Source organism: Culex pipiens, chromosome 1, assembly GCF_016801865.2.
Source record: "Culex pipiens pallens isolate TS chromosome 1, TS_CPP_V2, whole genome shotgun sequence".
Classification (NCBI taxonomy): Eukaryota; Metazoa; Arthropoda; class Insecta; order Diptera; family Culicidae; genus Culex; species Culex pipiens.
The window spans coordinates 88,853,680-88,874,063 of NC_068937.1; the positions used below are offsets into that span (position 1 = coordinate 88,853,680).

A 20,384-nucleotide genomic window follows, 5' to 3' on the forward strand; every position below is an offset into this window, starting at 1 on the left:
CTGCTCCGTTCCGGCCATGCGATTCTTCAATACCAGTCAGCGGCAGTTCCTGTGCTGTGTTTCCTGGATCATCGTGGAATCATCTTTTTGATTTCCGGACTTTCACCAGTAAACCGCCTTGTTTATTTTCCTGTTAAAAAAAAGATTTATTAGTTTTCAAAGTCGGTTTTCTTGGACAATTTGCTTACCAAAATTTCATGCTGCAGAAACATACGTCTTCCTCCTTCAACACAAGAATAAAAAAGAACTTGTCCAAACAAATTGACAAAATGGCGGGATTTGCATTCGCCACAAAGCGGTTTAGCGAAAATGACGTAATTTCGACAGTTTTTTTCTGTTAGAAATTTCGGGATTGCCTCAAAAGGCGGAAACTCAAAAGGCAGAATCTCGGAAGGCCGAAATTCAAAAGGCCGAATTTTGTCTTTAGCTCAGAAGGCAAAACGTCTCAAAAGGCCGAAGGTCTCGAAAGGCAGAATGATTGTGGAATTCAGAATTATGTTCATATTTTCACGATTTTCATTGATTATGATGTTCAAAGATACAGTGAACTAACATACTTTGTTCTTTTTTTGTAATTTTAAGCGAAATAAGTACATAATGAGTACAATCTGTTTATCTTTACCGATCATATTGTTACCAAGCATACAAGTGAGTAGAGTAGAATGAATTAAAGCATTTCAAAAGTGTTTCAATGTTTATGGTGACGATAACCGAAATTTGATCATTCGCCACCAAGTACCTAAATGAATTCAAATTATTTCAATTCTATAGTTTTTTTTGAATAGGTCCTATAAACATATGAAGCACAGTAGTTTATAGGACCTTTTCAAAAAAAACTCTGGAATTGATTTTTTGCGGCAATTAAATAGAAAATTTTAAAAATTTAGTTAGCAGCAATGCTAGAAAGTTATGCCTTCTTTATTTCGAAACCAATTTTTGTTACATAACTATGGTTTATAAAAATAATAATAGCAAAACGCGCCCAAAAAGGCGGAAACGCATTCCAAACGAAGTTTGGAATGCGTTTCCGCCTTTTCGGGCGCGGTTTGCCTTATGAGATTCGGCCTTTCGAGCATTCGGCCTTTTGGGATTCGGCCTTATGAAAATTCTGCCTTTCGAGTAATTCGGCCTTTTGAATTTCGGCCTTTCGGGATTCGGCCTTCTGAGATTCGGCCATTCGTAGGAGACCCGAAATTTCTTATAAAATTCTGACAGAGTTCTAACAGGCCTGCTAGAATCATTCTAGCAGGATTCTAGCAGAACCAATTTAGCTAGAATTTCTCGTGTCTGGGGGTGACATTGGTCCTGGGGTGTGGGATTGGGTCATCGGGATTGGCTGACGATATTTCGCTAAGGTTTATAATAGGTATTCGTCCCGCCCGTGTGGATCAATCGGACCGCGCACTGCACTCAAAGTCAGAAGTATCCCTCAAAAGGGTACTTTCAATCCTCAAAAAGGATACTTTCTATCCTTTTTTAAAGTTCACCCGGCGTCACCCTTTTGAAAGGGTATGTCAAATTCAGTACATTTTCGAAACCCTTTTAAAGGGTGACGACGGGTGAACTTGAAAAAAGGATACTTTTTACTTTGAGTGTGGATTCACAATCCAGTGGTAGCCGGTTCGAATCCCGCGGTGGGCGCTCTAAAATTATTTGTGTAACTATGGGTATTCGGCGCCGTCGCTCCGTGCCATACTTTCATACACTTAGGAGCCCAGGGCGGCGAAGTCCTTGTAGATAAAAAAGGAAGACACTAGTGGTTGGTACTAGCAGTGGTGGCCGACAGCTATAAAGCCAACTTCGTTTTTTTTATAATATTCAATAAGGGATCGTGCATAAACCACGTGGCATTCGAATTTGAAATATTAGAACAGCAGAACAAAGGATAGCACTTGGTACACCCTTACCAAAAATCATGATTTTCTGAGTTCAATATCCCACTTTTCATACGCTTTTTGAGTTCAGGTAATATGTACAACCATAAAAATGGTTATATGGGTTTTACTGAAAAATTCATATGAAAAGTGGGATACTGAACTCAGAAAATCATGATTTTTGGTTAGGGTGTAAGGAACCGGTCAGACGAATTTAAAATGGGAAGCAGCGGCAGCGAGAGCAAACCAGAGAGGATGAAGAAAAGCCCCAAGAAATCGCTCCCTCTCCTTCCCAGTCATGAAATATTCTAGCAGAGCTGATTCTGCCAGAATCCTGCTAGAACTGTAGAAAATTTCTGCTAGAATGCTGTAAGAGTATTCCTATGTAAGAACTCTGCTAGAACGTCGCGACTGGGTTTATTCCGATGTTCGTAAAACTGTTTCTTGCAGGCCAAGGATTGATACCTAAGAGCATGCAATGGCACTGATCTTGTTGCGTGCTCTTCGGTTGACGTCCAGGTAAGGAACATCCTGGAAGGAGCGCAACTAACTACATCCGTAGTTCTGTTAGATCATCCGAATTATCTTGATCAGAACAGTATAGCTCTGGTTCCTTGCAAGTGTCCTATTTTCTTACCTCCACGTTGGCTTGGTTTTCATGATGACCTAGCTGGTGGCCTGTGGAAACGGATCGTAAACCTTTGACCACCGCGGGTCAGAGTCGAGACGGCTGAAAGAAAGGGGCGTGACAATGTGGGAAAGGGAAGTAATTTGTGATTGTAGACGGTATTGTTTTGATTCGCAGTATGTTGAGTCAACTGCTGTGGATGTACCTGAAACATCGCATAACGGGGGTTTCTCTTCTCTTCATTCTCAGCTACCACCTATCTCCTATTTTTATTTTGCTCTACTGATTCTCACTTCTTCACTGATTCTTCTATTTAATACCCATCATTTGATTTTACTAACTCTTGATTCTCTTATCTCTCAAAGCTTTTCCACTCTTTTTTACCAATTGATACTGCTGTAACTGCTCTTTTTTGATTTTATTGCGAATTTATTTATTTGAATAATTCTTTATCTGTCCTATAAATTATCATTACTATAATCTAAGCTTGTTTTTTTTATCTCTATTTATTAACTATTGTCTAATTTTACATCTACTACATCCAGCTTCTCATTTTTATTCATTAAAATACAATCATCATTCTCTTACTATTGATTCTTGATTTTTATAAAATATATTCTCTTTTACTGTCTATTGTTTTCAATCTTCACCCTTTTTTCAAACAAGTGAGGTTTCAGCCCTTACTCAATTTATGGAATGGCTAAAGGATTAACACAAATATTACTATTGTACTTTTGGTAAACTTTTATAACATGCTTACACACAAAGAAAAAATACTCTAAATTTAAAAAGATCATTCGTTGGATTAAAAGTTCGCGTTGGTGAATATTCGTAGAAAGTTCAAACTTTTTAATTTAAAAGTTGGAAAGTTTTTGATACTACCATGCACTTCTGGAACAAAATCGTTGTATCGGTAAAAGTTTTTTACTTTTATTATAAGAAGAAACTTTTTATGGCAACAATAAATAACATTTAACATTACAGTGATGATTTTCGAAAAATGTGATGGATTTTATTTCTATTTTTATTTTAATATTAAAACTACTGCTTATGCTGCCTAACATCGCGGCCTACATTTTGGAGCGCGACAGCGATGTAGAGAACAGGGTGGTCTCGTTGCCGGCCATCATCAGGACAGGCTTGGAGGAGTTGGCCATTGGGTGTTAATTCGGGAAGGTAAGTCGACGTTTTCCGACTGGGAAGTGAAGCGCCTGAACCGATAGTTCCCGATCACATCGTCCTCCTTCGGAATGGCACAGATGTTGCCAGTTCATCCGGCCGAAGCTGCGCCGTCGCGAGTTGAGAGTTTGCGGGCGGGAGTTGCTGAAAGAGTTTGAAAGTAAATTAAATTGGCTAGACACTGAACACATTCTCAATACTCACCGGTGACTTCTTCGGTATTCCAGGTAGATTTTCTTTATCAGGTTCGTCGGATATCGCTCCAACCTCTGGAAGTAATCCGAGTACGACAGCTTCAGGACCTGCGGCTTTCGTACAGACGGTTCTTCCAGAACTGGTGCAAACTGTTCTTCCGGATGTTTATGTAATACTCGTCAAACATGTCCCGCACCGAGAAATGGACTGCGGACCCTCAGGACATCCCACACTGTCCCGTCATCACTTCCGGCACATAATGCTGCTGATGGTCGTAAACCGCCGGCACCGAGTGCAACATCCGCGCTGACCACCTCCGATTATGCCGCTACTCGTCGTTTCCCTCTTCCGTCGGATCCTTCTCCTCACCGTGAAAATTAACTTTTTCGTACTTGTTCAAAAAGCGGTGCAAATCCACATCCCGACCTCCGATCTTCGGCAACCACATAAACGGCGTCCTACAAAAACAAACAAAATAATCTCAAACGCCACCAAACACCCAAGCTTCATTCTTACCCATTTCGGTCGTGAAACAGCTGCAGGTCCTGCAGGAAGCTGCAGCCATGGCCTTATCCTTTTGAAAACCAACTTTCCCCTAATCTCCCAACCTTGTTCCGCACCCGCACCCGAGCCCGCACCATCCTCTTTCGAAGGTTTCCGCGTCCAAGTCCTGGCAGCGGCCGCGTTCGGTTTTGATAGTCGTTGTGGACCTCCACTCACCGGAATCACCAAAACGTTTGTTTACATTTTGGACTTAGGCGAACACGGTTACACGAGAACGACAAAATGAAAGAAATTTTACAGTCGAATTAAAAGTGAAAACTTTTAAATCAGTGAGCAATGAGATTTTCAAAAACTGTAGCAGTAAAAGTTTTCATTTTCAAAACAAGAAAAAAACTTTTAATGTAGCAAATTTTAACAACTTTTTAATTCTAAAGTAAGTTACTTTTGTCATTACCGTAATATTTTTTTGTGTGTAGGACCAAAAATTGTAACAAAACACCGCGACAAAAGAAATAGCAACAGATAAACACGACTCAACACTAGGAAAGATTTCAGGAGAAAAACAACACCCAGTAAAATAACAACTAGTTTTTGAATTCAAACTAAAAATAAAACAGTTTTTGCTTTAATGAAAGTTGATAGGCACACTATAGATGGTTAGGCGCTTATACTTACATCAAACTCTACGTAATGTACCACCCCCGGCCGAGTTAAAATGCGTAACCGGAAAAGAAGGTGTGCATGCCTGGCTCGAACACTCAAAGCGTGTTCTAGCGTGTTGCTCGTACTGACTCAGAGCAAGGGTGAGATGTAGGTGTAAGAGCAGTGCGTGTTCGTAGGGAACCTAGTGCATAAGATCGGTCAAGGCCCGTTCTTACACTGAAAATTGCGAATGTTCGTAAAACTGTTTCTTGACCCCCTTCTTTTGTAGCTGTGTACTGGCCCTAGAGAGAAAACCGAAAACTGATTTGCAATTAAATCAATCATGTTGCTTATTTCTTACATTAAAATTAGTCTGCCCACTCAATTCAATTCAAATGGAGCACTTGCCATTCGAGTAGTTTTTGCTTTTTTCTACAATGTATTTCTTATGGAGCGAACTGTAAAAACTGGTCGACTGCGGGTGCTCCATTCTGAAACAGTTGAACTGAAATACTACGTTGATTTGGCTGCAAGTTCAGAATTCTGATTGAGTTAACTGGGAAAGAGCGTGAAAAAAATCCCTATAAATCGCTCCATCTAGCTTTTGTTCTGCTGTTCGTAAAGCTATTTCTTGAACCCATGCATTAGGAGGTGCGTACTTGGCTCGATTTTCTCACTGGCCTAGTCAGTTCAATTCGAATTCTCAAACGGAATTTTATTCAAATCGTATACGATTCGAGTCGCATTCCGTTTCAGAACTCGAATTAAGTTGGATGGGACGGACGAAGTTAGACTGTCTGCAGCGCGAAGTTTTATAATTGTTTCAAATTGCGAGCAGTTTTAAATTTTTAGAACTGGCGGAAATGAAACTAGAACACGATGCTCGCAAAGCGCTGATCTAAATGTTGTTTCAAAAAATGCTTTTAATTGTGTGCGTTTGATTATCAACACAACATCATAGTGTGTGTGTGTGTGTGTGTGTGTGTGTGTGTGTGTGTGTGTGTGTGTGTGTGTAAGAAAACGTGGATATCTCTATATTTCTGATTTTTTTTGAAACTGAGCCGCGTTGCAAGTCTTAGACTGCTTGCAACGCGGCTCTACTTTGTTCTAGCTGTTTCATTTTTCAAATAGAACTGAAACAGACCACCCGCAACGCGGAGTTGCAGTTTTATTTTTCGAGCAGTATTTTGAAACCGGAATAAAACTGCTCGACGAGTTTGTTTCAAACGTGAGACGATTTGGAACTGGAATAGAACTCAGTTTAAAAAAAAAAATCAGATATATAGAGATATCCACGTATTCTTACACACACACTATGATGCTGTGTTGATAATCATACGCACACAATTAAAAGCATTTTTTTGAAACAACATTTAGATCAGCGCGTTGCGAGCACCGTGTTCTAGTTTCATTTCCGCCAGTTCTAAAAATTTAAAACTGCTCGCAATTTGAAACAATGGAGCATTTCCATTCGAGCAGTTTTTGCTTTTTTCTACAATGTATTTCTTATGGAGCGAACTGTCAAAAACTGCTCGACTGCGGGTGCTCCATTATAAAACTTCGCGCTGCAGACAGTCTTAGACTGGTTGCAACGCGAAGTTTTATAATTGTTTCAAATTGCGAGCAGTTTTAAATTTTTAGAACTGGCGGAAATTAAACTAGAACACGGTGCTCGCAACGCGCTGATCTAAATGTTGTTTCAAAAAAAATGCTTTTAATTGTGTGCGTATGATTATCAACACAGCATCATAGTGTGTGTGTAAGAATACGTGGATATCTCTATATATCTGATTTTTTTTTTAAACTGAGTTCTATTCCAGTTCCAAATCGTCTCACGTTTGAAACAAACTCGTCGAGCAGTTTTATTCCGGTTTCAAAATACTGCTCGAAAAATAAAACTGCAACTCCGCGTTGCGGGTGGTCTGTTTCAGTTCTATTTGAAAAATGAAACAGCTAGAACAAAGTAGAGCCGCGTTGCAACCAGTCTTACTCCCCTTTTTTATTTGGTGAATATTGGACTCAAGCTAGAATTTTCTCCGAGAAAATCTGTATTTTATCCAAAGAGAACGCCTCTGCAGACGTTTTACGGATTGCGCAGACATTACGCAGGTATAGTATTGCTGGCATCACTGCCTGCCGGTACGGCTGCGGCCGGCCGCCATCGCCGCGCTCATTTTATTGTTTGACAGAAAGAGTCAGAAAACGGATGTGCGCTCATTCTCTTGCTAGTCCTAACGTGGAGTAAAAGTGCCGTGTTTCTGCTCGAATTGCTGTGAAAAATCCTCGCTGTCCCGGAAAAACACGCTGAAATGGCTGACGAATACTTCTACGGTAAGTGGCACGGTGTTTCGCACATTTTGCGATAATTTTCCCGCGACGGGTGGCCGTATTTCGAGAGATTACCGCGAAATGCGGAAAGTGGTTGCGAGTCGGCGTCTCCCGCTGCCATTTCGTAATGTGCTAGAATGGCTGCCGAAGCGCAACATTTTTGTGGCGTTCTTTCTTCTTTTGGTTGGCTTTTTGGATCAAGTGCCTTTGACAAATCTAAAATTTCGGTCGCTCCTTTTTTTAAACGCGTGATTTTGCTATGAAATTTGTAAAAAATAATCATGGCTTACTATTTGGACGTAACCCCCCACCGTTCCATGCTTCTTCTACCCGGTCTTTACCAAGCGATGCCACCTCTCGCGTTGCCGCCAACGCTTGCTGTGTTCCTCCTCCTTGTTCACATCCTTTTGACTTTTGAGCCGGCAATATTTCCGTGAAATTTTATGGATTATTTTGTAATTTTTAAACTTCCACATTTGAAGTATAGAAATTTTTCATGCCTCGTGTATTAAGTTATTGGAATTGTAACAACTTGGTTAGGTTTCATTATTCGGCATATTTTGTCTCACATGACGAGAAAACGACTCAAACAATTAAAAAAGTCCAACAAAATAAATCTTGAACTTGAAGTTAAAATAAAAATGCATCTCAGGTAGATGTCAAAATTTCATATAAAATGTAAACACATGCCGGATCTTGAAAAAAAATTGAGGTTAGACAAATTGGGTGACAGGGATCATCCACCAGTCACGTAACGCTTGATCTAATGTTTTTCTATTATCTTCTACAGGAGCTACCTTGAAGGAAGGCAGCAAGACCGTTACCTGGGATCCGGACAACAAGGCCGACGGCTACCCGCGCACACACAAGCTGATCATCAAGCAGTGCATTCTGGGACACGAAGCCGCTTCCGACGAGTTCAACGTGGTTCAGGTGGAGACGATGACGATCCGCGATACGCTGCGCATCCCGATCGCGGTCCTGAAGGTCGGCGAAGCCCGGCAGTGCCGGCTCGATCTGGAGTTCTCCGATTCGCCGGTGACGTTCACGCTGGTCGAAGGCAAGGGACCGGTGCACATCCACGGACAGCATCTGCTCGGATCGCTGGTTGAAGAGTTCGAGGACATGGAGGAGATGGAGGAAGAAGTGCCAGAGGAGGATGAGGATGACGAGTAAGTTTGATAGTGTTGCATTGCTGAAGTACGATATCTAACTTCATGAACTACCTTTTCCAGAGACGACGATGAGGAGGGCGGACCTCAGAAGAAGAAGCAAAAGCTCACAAACAACTCCAAGGGAAAACCTAGCGCAGGACCCGCTGGCAGCAATAACGCCAAGAACAGCAAAAAGAAATAGACTGCCAACCGCCAATTCCATCTCACCAGGACCCAGCGAACCTACAGCGATCGCGCACTGTAAGTGAAGATCCGGTTTGCATTTTCCATCCCTTTTTCCTACTTTGAACAACCCTGCTCCTTTTTAAGCAACACTATAAACAGTAAACACACACACATCTTAAACAACCCATACAACCAACAATGATTGTAATTGATTAGAGTGGTGAATAACACGGACACCGATTGAAGAAATGATTGTACCGCTACTTCTTCATACATACAATTCGAAACGAAGACGCAAATTGTGTCCCGACAGACAAAACAAACTAAAACATAAACATATTAAAGGATAAACGTAGATTGTAAGTTCTTTCCTATCGCCCGAAACTTGCTCCGATTTCTATATGTGTTGGCTTATTTTGTTAACGCTTCAAACTGAAAAAATCCGGTCGGAATGCTTTCGTTTGTACCAAACCGATGGATAAGGAGCACCAATGAGAAAGTAAAACTGTATACTTCAAGTTAGGTTTATTTGTATTAATGCATACTAGGAAGCAGGGTTGTCTATCTTATTCTAAACAAAAAAGTATATGCAAAAGGATAATTCAATCATCGCGTATGTTTTTTCCCAAAATGTACGCCGTAACGTTTCTACATCGGTACGACTGGTTCATTACACAGTTTATGCAACAAGCAAAGTAGCAAAAATAAGCGAACAATGTGAAGGCGGAGAAGCAAGGGCAAGGAATTTCTGCAGAAAGGAGAAATAAAATATAAAAGTCAATCACCTCAAGGTATCACTTTCATTGTCCGAAATTCAAAAATAAATAATGATGACAGTTGGGCTAACCTCCACTTTGCGATTTTGTTGATCTAGGAGGAGGAAAAGCTAAATGAGTCTGGTGGTAAGCCTACCGGTAAAAACGGTCTAACATGACCCAGTACAGAAACTGCTTGCATTTTTGGCCATTGAACTAGGAAATGTCACCTCAAGGGCATGTGCAACAACTGTGTCCCCACAAGACGGACGAGTGGCATTTCCAAGAAGCCGAGCCGAAGCGGTGTGCCAACTGCTCTGGAGGCCACGAAGCCATGGACTGAAAGCGTGCGGATTTCATTCGTAATCAAAACCGTCCATACGGAAGGCGGATAAGCAGATTCCAGCAGTTCCGGTGTTCATGCCGGCGGAGTTCCCTCCGCTGCCGGCCCGGTTCCGGAAGGAAAATCAAAGGATCACCCTCGACCCGCAGGAAGCATTGGCTCTCGAGATGGTGGAGCTACGAAAGAGGAAGCCGGAGAGGTGCTCTACAGTTCGGCTGAGCTGTGGCACATTTTCTCCGAGTACTGTACTGTAACAGCACCAGGTTTAAGAACTGTAAGACCCGCTTGAACCAAGTTACTCTCGTCAGTTACATGATCTCGAAGTATGGAGTGTATGGAGTTGTTTTTGCTGTGTATTATATATTAGACGTCGTAGCAAGCCGGAAGACTGCCACCGTGAGGCCAACCTCAATCAGGTCGTGGAAGGATGCATATACGTCACGCGAGATCCTGACTTCAACGTGATCGACACAATCGAATCAGTCGATCTGTGGTCGGTTCCGTTCAACTCGCTGTGTGTCATGAATCCGGATCATCACCACAAATCGCTTGAACGCTGCAACACAGTTCAGTTGCTTGCCAATCAACGCGTCGATCTCGCCGTCTCAAATCAAACCAACGACCAATCACCGCACGGAGCCGGCTTCGAGCGTCGCCATCAAGCTTGCCGACATTTCCTACGCTACCGCCGGCCACCTTGGTTGGTTGCCCTGCGGACATTACGGAAGCTCTCAACGAAGATTAAGCATAGCATATCTCCAGCGGCTGCAAGTTGTCTCAAAAACCTTGTCGCCTGGTTCAACAAGCGTCGATCGCGGTTCACACCTGGCTTGGCCACCTCGAGATCATCGGAACCGGCAACAACTAGATGCGGGGCCTCCGGACGAGCAGTTCAGTAGCACGAAGTTTGATCATCCTGTAAATATCCTAATAAGGGAGGTTTTGTAGGCCTTGCTAACTACCAGCACTCTCAGAACAGTTCGTTCCGGCGACCCGACAAGATGGACGTAAAAAAGCCTCAGTTACCCAACACTTGAGTTCCGTGTCAAGAAGCACGCCGAGGAGTAGCAGGTCTGGTAGGCAAACTTGACTGGATTGCGTTTCCTGAAGAAAGTGACAACGAAGCATGCGATTTGTTTCACACTATCCCGCGAAGATGTGCAGTTCCTGTTGGGAGAGCTCTCGTGCATCGGCTGGGCTATTTTTTTGACGGAAGATTCTGCATTGACCATGAATATGATGAAAACAAAATGCGTGAAAGGTAGCTTGTGGGCAAGAATGTGATATTGCACCTTTAGAACTAGGAATTACAGTCTGTTAAATTGTATTAACTTTTATTGTTGTTTTGTCAAAATCCTACAAAGGCAGTAACCAAGTGCCTGCTCATCTACAGTTAGACTTTACCATTAGTTATGATTAATTTCGACCTTATAAATATGCAATGCACGTTTTGGAGATAGATGGTTGATCATGTGTTGTTGTCCTTCTCGTCAATTTGAATGTTACTGCAAGCAAGTTTTCTTTTGTTTGTATTTGCTGTAAAGCTGTTGCGTTTGCTACGTTTTATTTCTTCTACTCGCATGATATTTGGGGAACTTTTGCTCGATTCCTACGATTCCTCGCCTATTGGTTCGCTAATCTACATTTTGTAATATTGAAACATGCAAACAACTGCCGAAAGAGTTCATTCTTAAATTTCAGTGGGACAAAACTCAATAAAAAGACTGTTTAACGTAGGAATAGTGTTCCGCCGCCAGTTGGAACAGCACTACGAGGCGAATATGTCATTGTATCTTTGACGTGAAACAATAGATAGGTAGGTGGCGGGTGCTGTGCGCTTAGTTCGGCGTGGGCATCGTCTTCAATCGTTCGAACGCAGCCTTCTCCAGAGCTTCGCGATGGTCGGGGTGGGAAATCTGAATCAGCTCGTAGGCTCGCTGGCGCAGCGTCTTGCCAAACAGATACGCGATTCCGTACTCCGTGACAACATAGTGCACGTGGGCTCGAGACGTCACCACACCGGCACCTGTATGGAATAAAAACCGGTCGTGATCGCTGGGTTAAATCTCATTCAAATTAGTAGTTTACTCACCCAGCTTGAGCGTTGGGACAATCTTGCTCTGTCCCTTGTTGGTAACGGAGGCCAACGCGATGATGGGCTTGCCCTTGCCATCGAAGCCTTCCGCAGCGCCGCGAATGAAATCGACCTGGCCACCGAATCCGGAGTACATGCGGGTGCCGATCGAGTCAGCGCAAACCTGACCGGTCAGATCGACTTCGAGGGCCGAGTTGATCGCGGTCATTTTCGGGTTGCGCGCTACGATGCCTACGTTGTTGACGTAGTTGATTTCAAGCATTTCTGTAACGGGATTAAGTTCGTGTTAAAACCATCAGTGCTATGCGCCATGGAAAACAAGTGAACTCTCACCGATGAACGGGTTGTTGTCGACAAAGTCGTACAGCTTCTTGGTACCGATCAGGAAGGAACCGACGATGCGTCCCCGGTGGTAAACCTTTTTGTCGTTGGTAACGCAACCCTTGTTGACCAGGTCCACTACGCCGCCGGCGAACATTTCCGAGTGAATTCCAAGATCTTTGTGGTTGTGCAGGGCGTTAAGCACCGCATCCGGAATGTTACCAATGCCCATTTGCAGGGTGGCTCCGTCCTCGACCAGATTTTCGGCAATCAGTTTGCCAATCTTGGTTTCCGTCTCGGACATTTCTTTGTGTGCGTGCGCCGGCAGAGGAATATCCACGTTCACGGCATAGTCAAAGTGCGACTCGTGAATGATTGAGTCACCGAAGGTACGAGGCATCTGCTTGTTCACCTGGGCAATGATTGTCTTGGAGTTTTCAAGAGCCGCTCGCACACAGTCGACGCTGGTTCCCAGGGTGGCGTAACCGTGCTCATCCGGTGGTGAAACCGAAACGATCGCAACATCCGGCTGGATCAGCTTGCGACGGAACAGAATGGGGATTTCATGCAAAAAGATGGGAATTGCATCGCCCCGCCCCTCGGCCACGGCCTGACGCACGTTTCCTCCCATGAACGTTGACTTGGAGCGGAAAATATCCTTGCAGTCCGGAGCGCAATAGGAGGCCGGTCCTTCGGTGTGCATGTGCACAACGGTGATGTCACGCAGGCTGCTATCCTTGCCATGCTTGGTCATTGCATCGAGCACATGGATTGGGGTTGCGGCGGCACCGGAAGCAAACACGGTGTTTCCTGGAGTGAGAATGCAAAGTAAAGTGTTGGTGGTTATGTTACAAACAATAGTTAAACAATCGTTATAAAAAAAAACGGAATTGTGACCAACTCTGCCAAAATGTCACCTTTCATGTTCGGTGCCTATCAATTCTATGATTTCTATGACTCGAGTTTATAGAACCCAAATTATTTAATTTTTTTATTGTTAACGACCCTAAGTTAGGCCATGACTATTTTTGTTTAAGTACGGTATGCTGATCGGAAGGAACGCGGTCAAGAAATGTTGCGTGTTCTTTTCGTGACCCCCCCAAGAAAAGTTGACAGTTCGGTATGAGCGCGATTGACGGTGTGCGCGCTTGAGGTTCTTTCGAGGAAAAAATAAAAAGATTAAAAATATTCAAAACTTTAAACTAAATAGATTAAAAATGTTTATTCTAAAACTTTTAACAACAATTATAAACAAAATTAGGAAATCAATAAATAAAAGCAAATTTAGAAATTCTTAAATTCTAAAACAAGAAAAACTGAAATTAAAAAAATATGTAATTATGAAATAAGGAAATTAAAAAACTATGTAATTATGAAATAAGGAAATTAAAAAATTAGGAAATTAGGAAACAAGGGAATTAGGAAATTTGGAAATTATGATATTAGCAAATTAGTAAAATAAAGAAAATAAGAAAATTATGAAATTATGAAACAAGGAAATTAAGAAATTAGAAAATTAATATGTAAGGAAATTAGGATGTTAGGAAGTTAGGAAGTTAGGAAATTAGGAAATGAGGAAACTAGGAAATTAGGAGTTTAGGAAGTTAAGAAATTATGAAATTAATATGTTAAGAAATTAGGAAGCTAGGAAATTAGGAAGTTATGAAATAATGGAAATAGGAAATTCAGAAATTAGAAAATCGTGAAATTAGGAAAATAATATGTTAGGAAATTAGGAAGTTAGGAAATTAGGAAATTAGGAAGTTAGGAAGTTAGGAAATTTGGAAATTAGGAAATTAGGAAGTAAGGAATAAGAATATAATGAAGTGTGGAAGTTAGGAAATTGGGAAATTAGGATATCAGGAAACTATGAAATTAAGAAGTTAGTAAATTAAGAAGTTAGGAAATTAGGAAATCAGGAAATTAGGAAGTTAGGAAATTAGGAGTTTAGGAAGTTAAGAAATCAGGAAATTTGGAAGTACGGAAATAAGGAAATTCGGAAACTAGGAAATTAGGAAGTTAAGAAATTTGGAAGTTATAAAATACGGCTGGTACAAATGTTTAATTTTTTTTTCTGGAATTATTAAATTTTTAAATCCTTAAATTCATAAATTCTTAAATTCTTAAATTCTTAAATTCTTAAATTCTTAAATTCTTAAATTCTTAAATTCTTAAATTCTAAAATTCTAAAATTCTAAAATTCTAAAATTCTTAAATTCTTAAATTCTTAAATTCTTAAATTCTTAAATTCTTAAATTCTTAAATTCTTAAATTCTTAAATTCTTAAATTCTTAAATTCTTAAATTCTTAAATTCTTAAATTCTTAAATTCTTAAATTCTTAAATTCTTAAATTCTTAAATTCTTAAATTCTTAAATTCTTAAATTCTTAAATTCTTAAATTCTTAAATTCTTAAATTCTTAAATTCTTAAATTCCTAAATTCCTAAATTCTTAAATTCTTAAATTCTTAAATTCTTAAATTCTTAAATTCTTAAATTCTTAAATTCTTAAATTCTTAAATTCTTAAATTCTTAAATTCTTAAATTCTTAAATTCTTAAATTCTTAAATTTTTTTAATTCTTAATTTTTCTAAATTTCTTTATTCTTAAATTTTCATTCTAGATTTTTTTAATTTTGGAAGAAATAGAGTTTTTGATTATAACAATGATTTCGAGGTTTTCGTAAATTTGTGTTTACGAATTTCTATATTTCCGATTATTAAAACTTTTAGAATTTCGACTTGTACATTCTTTATGAATTTTAACATTTTTGATCTATTGAATTTATAAAAAACTTGAATATTAAAATTATTATTCAATTGGGTACTAAAGCCCTATGTCAATTTTTATGTACAACGGTAAAAAACACGATTAAAAACCATTTCTGATCACTTTTTTTCATTTTAATGCAAAATTTTTTTTTGACAGGACAACATTTTTCCGATGGATTAACTATGGTCCCCTTGGAATGAGCTGTCAAGTAGGAGCTTTTCTGTCAAGAAGGACCGCGAGGTTAATTTTTCAAAATTGATTTAAAAATCCATTTTAAACTCTTTGTGGTCGTACAAAGGGTCATTGTACTCAGAAAAATAAACTTTATCGCTGTAAACAATAATATTAGCAATCTAAGCTTCATTTTAGGACCCAATTCTGCATATTTTTAATTTCGATTTTCCAAATTCCAGATTTTTGTTGAAATTTTCTTTATTATTTAAAAAAAATGTTATTTGAAATTTCTGAAATGTTTGTTTTTTTATATTTTTGAATTTGTTGTTTGGTTGGATTTCAAAATTTCAGATTATTATTGTATTTTCAGTAAGAACATAGATATTTGTATGATTATTGTCAAGTTTAATTTCACTCTGATTTACTTCATTTTGGTCCCGCGAGTGTGGATAAATCGGACAGAGCAGGGGACTCATAATCCAGAGGAAGCTGGTTGGTACTAGCAATAAATTGTTGATGACACGATGGCCGACATCTATAAAGACAACTTCTTTTTTTACTCCATTTCGACCAAAAAACTTAATCTGTCCTTTTAGTTTCAATATTCTGCTTTTTGAGATTCGGCGGGAATTTTAAATATTATTATATCCAATACAAAATTATTAAAACGTTTGTAATTATCAGTCGCATTCAAAAAGGAAAATTACAATTCTTTGATTTTTTCATCAAAACATATTACAAACAAGCACCGCGCGAAGAAACGTCAAACGCAATCTTTCCGTTTCTGTTACTTTTCAGCTGCGTACCGCTTAAGAAAAAACTTTTCGTGACCCTTTCCTTGACCGTTTCTTGGGCGTTTTTTTGTATGGAGTTTTGCGTTCCTTCCCATCTGCGTATCAGCCTTTAGAAACGACACTCGAAGAAAAACGACAACTGGTAGTATCAAGTGGTTAAGAAGCGAAGCGAAAAAAAATGTGATTTTTTTCGCTTCTTAACCACTTGATACTACCAGTTGTCGTTTTTCTTCGAGTGTCGTTTCTAAACAAATTATTTAAGTTTGAGTGGATCTATTTGATTACTCAATAAATATTTGCATCGCAGTCCATCGTCGCCATATTGGATTACACAATTCGGGTTGTGAAAAGTGAAAGTGAAAAGTTTTGTTCTTTTTTGTAGTCTGCATCCGCTTTGCGACGCCGGCGTCTATCAAATTGTACTTGTTTCTGTAGACCTTCAAGGTAGCTATAGTTAAATGGAAAAAAGTTGGGGTTATCAATCCGCGTGGTAGATACATATATCAAGCATGTGTTATGTGTACCAACGCTATCGATGAGTATCTGTGCTCAAAAACAGAAATTTGCGATTATTTGGTACGTTCCTAAGCTCCTGCTTTCGAACAAGGCTAAGATTAGCCTCTTCCTTCAAGCTGGTTTATCGTTCTTGATCGCTTCAGTAGAAAGTTGGGTGTAATGTAAATTTACTAAAATCAACTGCTTATATAATACAGTGGACTCTCTCTCTCTCTGTCGATATTGAAGGGATCGTCGAGAGCGGGAGGTAATAATTATACAACGAAAAAATCAAAGCATGCTGAAAAATTAATGAGAGATGGAGCAATATTGATATCGAGAAGATCGACAACCAGAGAGTCGACTGTATATGCAAATTGCTTTTCATCCTACCTCGCGAGTTGAGGTATCTATGAGCCTTGAAAATGTTATCCGTGTTGGTCAGTTCAATGATTAGTTTTGTGCAACAACGTAACAACACTAGAATTGCTCCAGTCGGGAAGCGATATTTTTTCGGGATGATATCGGAAATGCTTTTAAAAACGTTCATAAAGTACGTCACGCTCTAGGGAGGGAGGGGGGGGGGGTATTCGCCAGCGTGACAAAGTGTGACATGGGGGGGAGGGTGGGGGGGGGGGGTCCGTGAGACTGTGACCTCACGCCAGGTTATTTTTTGAACACTGCTTTATTTTTATTGACGAATGTAAATGTTTTTGATTTTCGTCAGATTGTGACATCTAGATTAGGAAATCCAGTTATAAGTAATCCAGTAAATACTCAATGAACATATTTTGCTGTCTGCCGTGAATTTCACAACCGAGCAATCGTCAACCAATTCAATAGAAAGTTCACATCTGGAGCATTTTTAAAGGTCCAATAAACTAAATTTTCACTTTTTTTTTATTTTTGGGTGTTTTTCAATAAACCTGACTCAAGGCGGTCCTAAAAGCAAAAACTTAAAATTTGTTTTTTTGGGCATTTTAAAAAAGACTCCAGAGATGTTATCTCTTGAATTATTTTGCGGAGCATCGTTAAATTTTTTAACCGAGCTAATCGGTTATGCTGAAATAAGTCGAGCATACTTACCAAGGATACCGGAAATTAAAAATTTAAAAATTCAGGCTTAAAATATATAAAAAAACAAAAGGGTGCGGGGGGGGGGGGGGGGATGTCCGACAAAACGTGACGTACTTTTCGAAGGGGGTCAGAGCCAGTGTGACAAAGTGTGACATAGGACGGATGGGGGGTCAATTTTGGCCGATTTTTGCGTGACATACTTTATGGATGACGCCTAAGAGCTATGTCGTACCGTCCCTTTCAAATGTTGCTCCAGAAATATCTGTCACTGTGTTATCTTCCGGCAAAACCATGCACGCGCATACCAGTGGCAATGCACAACATTGGCCTTGGCTCCCCAAATTATCTCTCAGCCTCTTCTACTGACCTTCCCATTATAAACACACGTGTGTGTATCTGTACGGGGATAGATTGCCATGCGCCACATCACCTGAAGCTACCCGCAATCGCATCTTCTGTTTTCGTGCGTCTTTCCATTACCGGTTCAAACCTGTTTCTATTTTTGGTTGTGTGTGCTCTGATTTTATATTTAAAAGAGGAAATCGAAAGTGCTTACTCATTATTAGGGTTTGTTTAGGCATATTTTGCATCAACTGATTAGTGATAATATTTTTTCGACTGCCTTGTAATCACTCATATTCTCCTTCAATATGATAAATTGCTTTACGAACTACATATAAGATTAACTGCAGAGCAAGTTGAGTTGGTACGAGCTGAGGTGGAGTTTTATTCCGATAATATGCAACGATAATATTGGTGGCGAAGCGAGCTGCGCGTGCGTAATAAATAAGCGAATGTGTTGTTCCGTGTTTTCTGTTTAATAGAGTTTCGCTTCATTTATTGCCGCCACGGACGGACGACACACCAGTTAACTTCGCACTACGACAAATGTGCAATGTTAGGTAATGACTGGTTCCATGTGAATATATTTGTGAGTTTGATGGAACCAGTCAAGAGGCACGATTACTTAGCAGCTACAATTAGCATCGGTTCACATTAGTTTAGCACTTTTTGCAGAAAAAAAGTGAGAATTATTGTTATTTAATTTGAAGTATAGCGCCGGAATGTGATGATTTCAAAGGACATGTGGGAAGAAGAAAAATAAGACGCACATTATGCAAGATAAGATTTAAAATTAGTTTGCCTCTAGCACAAGTACAATGTTTATTGAAGCGGTTGAGTTTTGTTTGCCATCGGCAGCAGCCAGCAAATCGGGGTGAACGATTTCAAAATAATAAACTGATACGACCCGGACAGTCCGCCGAGACTGCACGAACTGGAATCAGCCAAGAGGGGACAAAGTACACTCGAGTGGCTCATGTTCTGATAGAGCCTGACTTTGTTTCTTAAGTTTTTTCCCTGATTACTCACATAACTCTGATTATGTTGCTTAAAGTTTCGTGCATCGCAACAGTTTAGAGCTAGGTTTAGAGCCACTTTCCGGCGCTGGCAGGCCAAAGGTGACAGTTCAAGTTCACGGCGCCGGTGCGATGCGTTTGACTTTCTCATTCTAAATTGGTATTTCAACACCTGGAACACCAAGCAAATAAATATGGGTCCTGGGTTTTTCATCACTCCTGAAAGTGTCGTTTATTCTAGAGATTTTTCTGATACCGATTTTTACTTTTAAGAATTCTAGATGTTAATGTGGCGCAGCACGACGTTCACGCAGTTATGTTAGAGCTATTTTGAACACGTCTTCCTGTCTTTCAATGAATTGCGTCTTCAGAATAGCAAAACGCACGATTTACTAATTTCATGTTTGCAAACAATAAAAGATTTACTTTTATTGCTTATTGTGAAAATATTCTTAATTAGGTAACAAGACCATTGACCTCGTGCAAATGAGTTACGTCCGTAGAGTCGTGACGCCGAGTCCTGCTCGGCTCATCCGAGATGACTTTGCAAATTTTCAAAATATGTAATCGCAAAAATTAAACACCCTCGATTGCGTAACCAGCCGGAGGATGATGCTTTCTGTATGTACATCGGAAGGTGGGCAAGAAACTAACCTGATTTGATGCATTTGACGGCTTCTTCCGCCGTCGTGTAGGTCGGTTTTCGGTCCATAGGCTGCGAGATTTGGTTGGAATAGGTGAAATAGGTGTTGACCTTCTGGGACGAGGACGAAGCCACCGCAAACCGCGGGGCAAACCGGAGAGCCAAAGAAGACATCATCTTGACTGCCGTAGTCGTCGTGGCTCTCTAATTCTGGGTCAGATGGGATGTTGCCTCCAAGTTCCAACACTCTTCCGTGTGTGTGTTTGATTCGCCTGAGGTCCAAATTGAACTTAATTCAATCAGAGTGGGCTGTTAAAAGAGACCAAATAACAAACAAAACTGTCAACTTGACAAACTTCAAAACCGGAAGGAGTCAACAAAACGAAGGATTTTCAGTTTCCCAAATCCCTTTGAGCAAGAACACCCCTCAAAGATACACACCTTTTTCTCCCTTTTTATCCTAGAACGGAATGCACATACAGCCACACAAAAACGCGCACACACGCACGAAAATTATGCCAACACCGCGGCGGACGGCTGCTGAGGTACGATCGAATCGAAAGAAAAAACAAGACTGAACTTTTTAGCTGTTTTGCGTTTTGGTCGTGGTTCTCGCTCCTCGGTCAGATTGTGCAGAGACAGCAAACCTCCGATGGTTTGATAACGAAATATTTTTGAAAACTGTGTTAATATGAAATTGTCGGCAAAAAATTGTAAATTTTTATGTTTATAACCAAACAATTAAGTTTGACTATTTTATAGATTATGAAAATTCAACCCAAAATAGGCAAAATACGTGATAAAATTGCAACTAATCAGTAATTTCAACCCAACGGGGTTTTAATATGCCTTCTGAGCTGGTGTTACC

General features: G+C 40.2%; 2 protein-coding genes across 2 annotated transcripts; one reads left to right on the plus strand and one right to left on the minus strand.

Annotated features, from left to right (window-relative positions):
- Positions 1 to 7,191: 7,191 nt before the first annotated feature.
- LOC120430499 (nucleoplasmin-like protein) lies at positions 7,192 to 9,109 on the plus strand. The gene is made up of 3 exons (XM_039595596.2): positions 7,192 to 7,353; positions 8,141 to 8,522; positions 8,586 to 9,109. Exons 1-3 carry the CDS (start codon positions 7,332 to 7,334, stop codon positions 8,704 to 8,706), a joined length of 525 nt encoding a protein of 174 aa, XP_039451530.1. The 5' UTR covers positions 7,192 to 7,331; the 3' UTR covers positions 8,707 to 9,109.
- A 1,996-nt stretch (positions 9,110 to 11,105) lies between these two features.
- LOC120430498 (4-hydroxybutyrate coenzyme A transferase) lies at positions 11,106 to 20,115 on the minus strand. The gene is made up of 5 exons (XM_039595594.2): positions 19,958 to 20,115; positions 19,528 to 19,825; positions 12,217 to 13,014; positions 11,881 to 12,147; positions 11,106 to 11,814 (listed from the first exon to the last, which is right to left on the minus strand). Exons 2-5 carry the CDS (start codon positions 19,691 to 19,693, stop codon positions 11,627 to 11,629), a joined length of 1,419 nt encoding a protein of 472 aa, XP_039451528.1. The 5' UTR covers positions 19,694 to 19,825; positions 19,958 to 20,115; the 3' UTR covers positions 11,106 to 11,626.
- Between the last annotated feature and the right edge of the window lie 269 nt (positions 20,116 to 20,384).

Excerpts from the sequence above, each read along its gene's own strand:
- LOC120430499 (XM_039595596.2), top strand. The coding sequence starts at position 7,332 with ATGGCTGACGAATACTTCTACG. Across the intron at positions 7,354-8,140 it reads GGCTGACGAATACTTCTACG|GAGCTACCTTGAAGGAAGGC; the intron begins GTAAGTGGCACG and ends TATCTTCTACAG. Across the intron at positions 8,523-8,585 it reads GAGGAGGATGAGGATGACGA|AGACGACGATGAGGAGGGCG; the intron begins GTAAGTTTGATA and ends TACCTTTTCCAG.
- LOC120430498 (XM_039595594.2), bottom strand. The coding sequence starts at position 19,693 with ATGATGTCTTCTTTGGCTCTCCGGTTTGCCCCGCGGTTTGCGGTGGCT. Across the intron at positions 13,015-19,527 it reads CGTCAAATGCATCAAATCAG|GAAACACCGTGTTTGCTTCC; the intron begins GTTAGTTTCTTG and ends TTCTCACTCCAG. Across the intron at positions 11,815-11,880 it reads TGTCCCAACGCTCAAGCTGG|GTGCCGGTGTGGTGACGTCT; the intron begins GTGAGTAAACTA and ends TATTCCATACAG.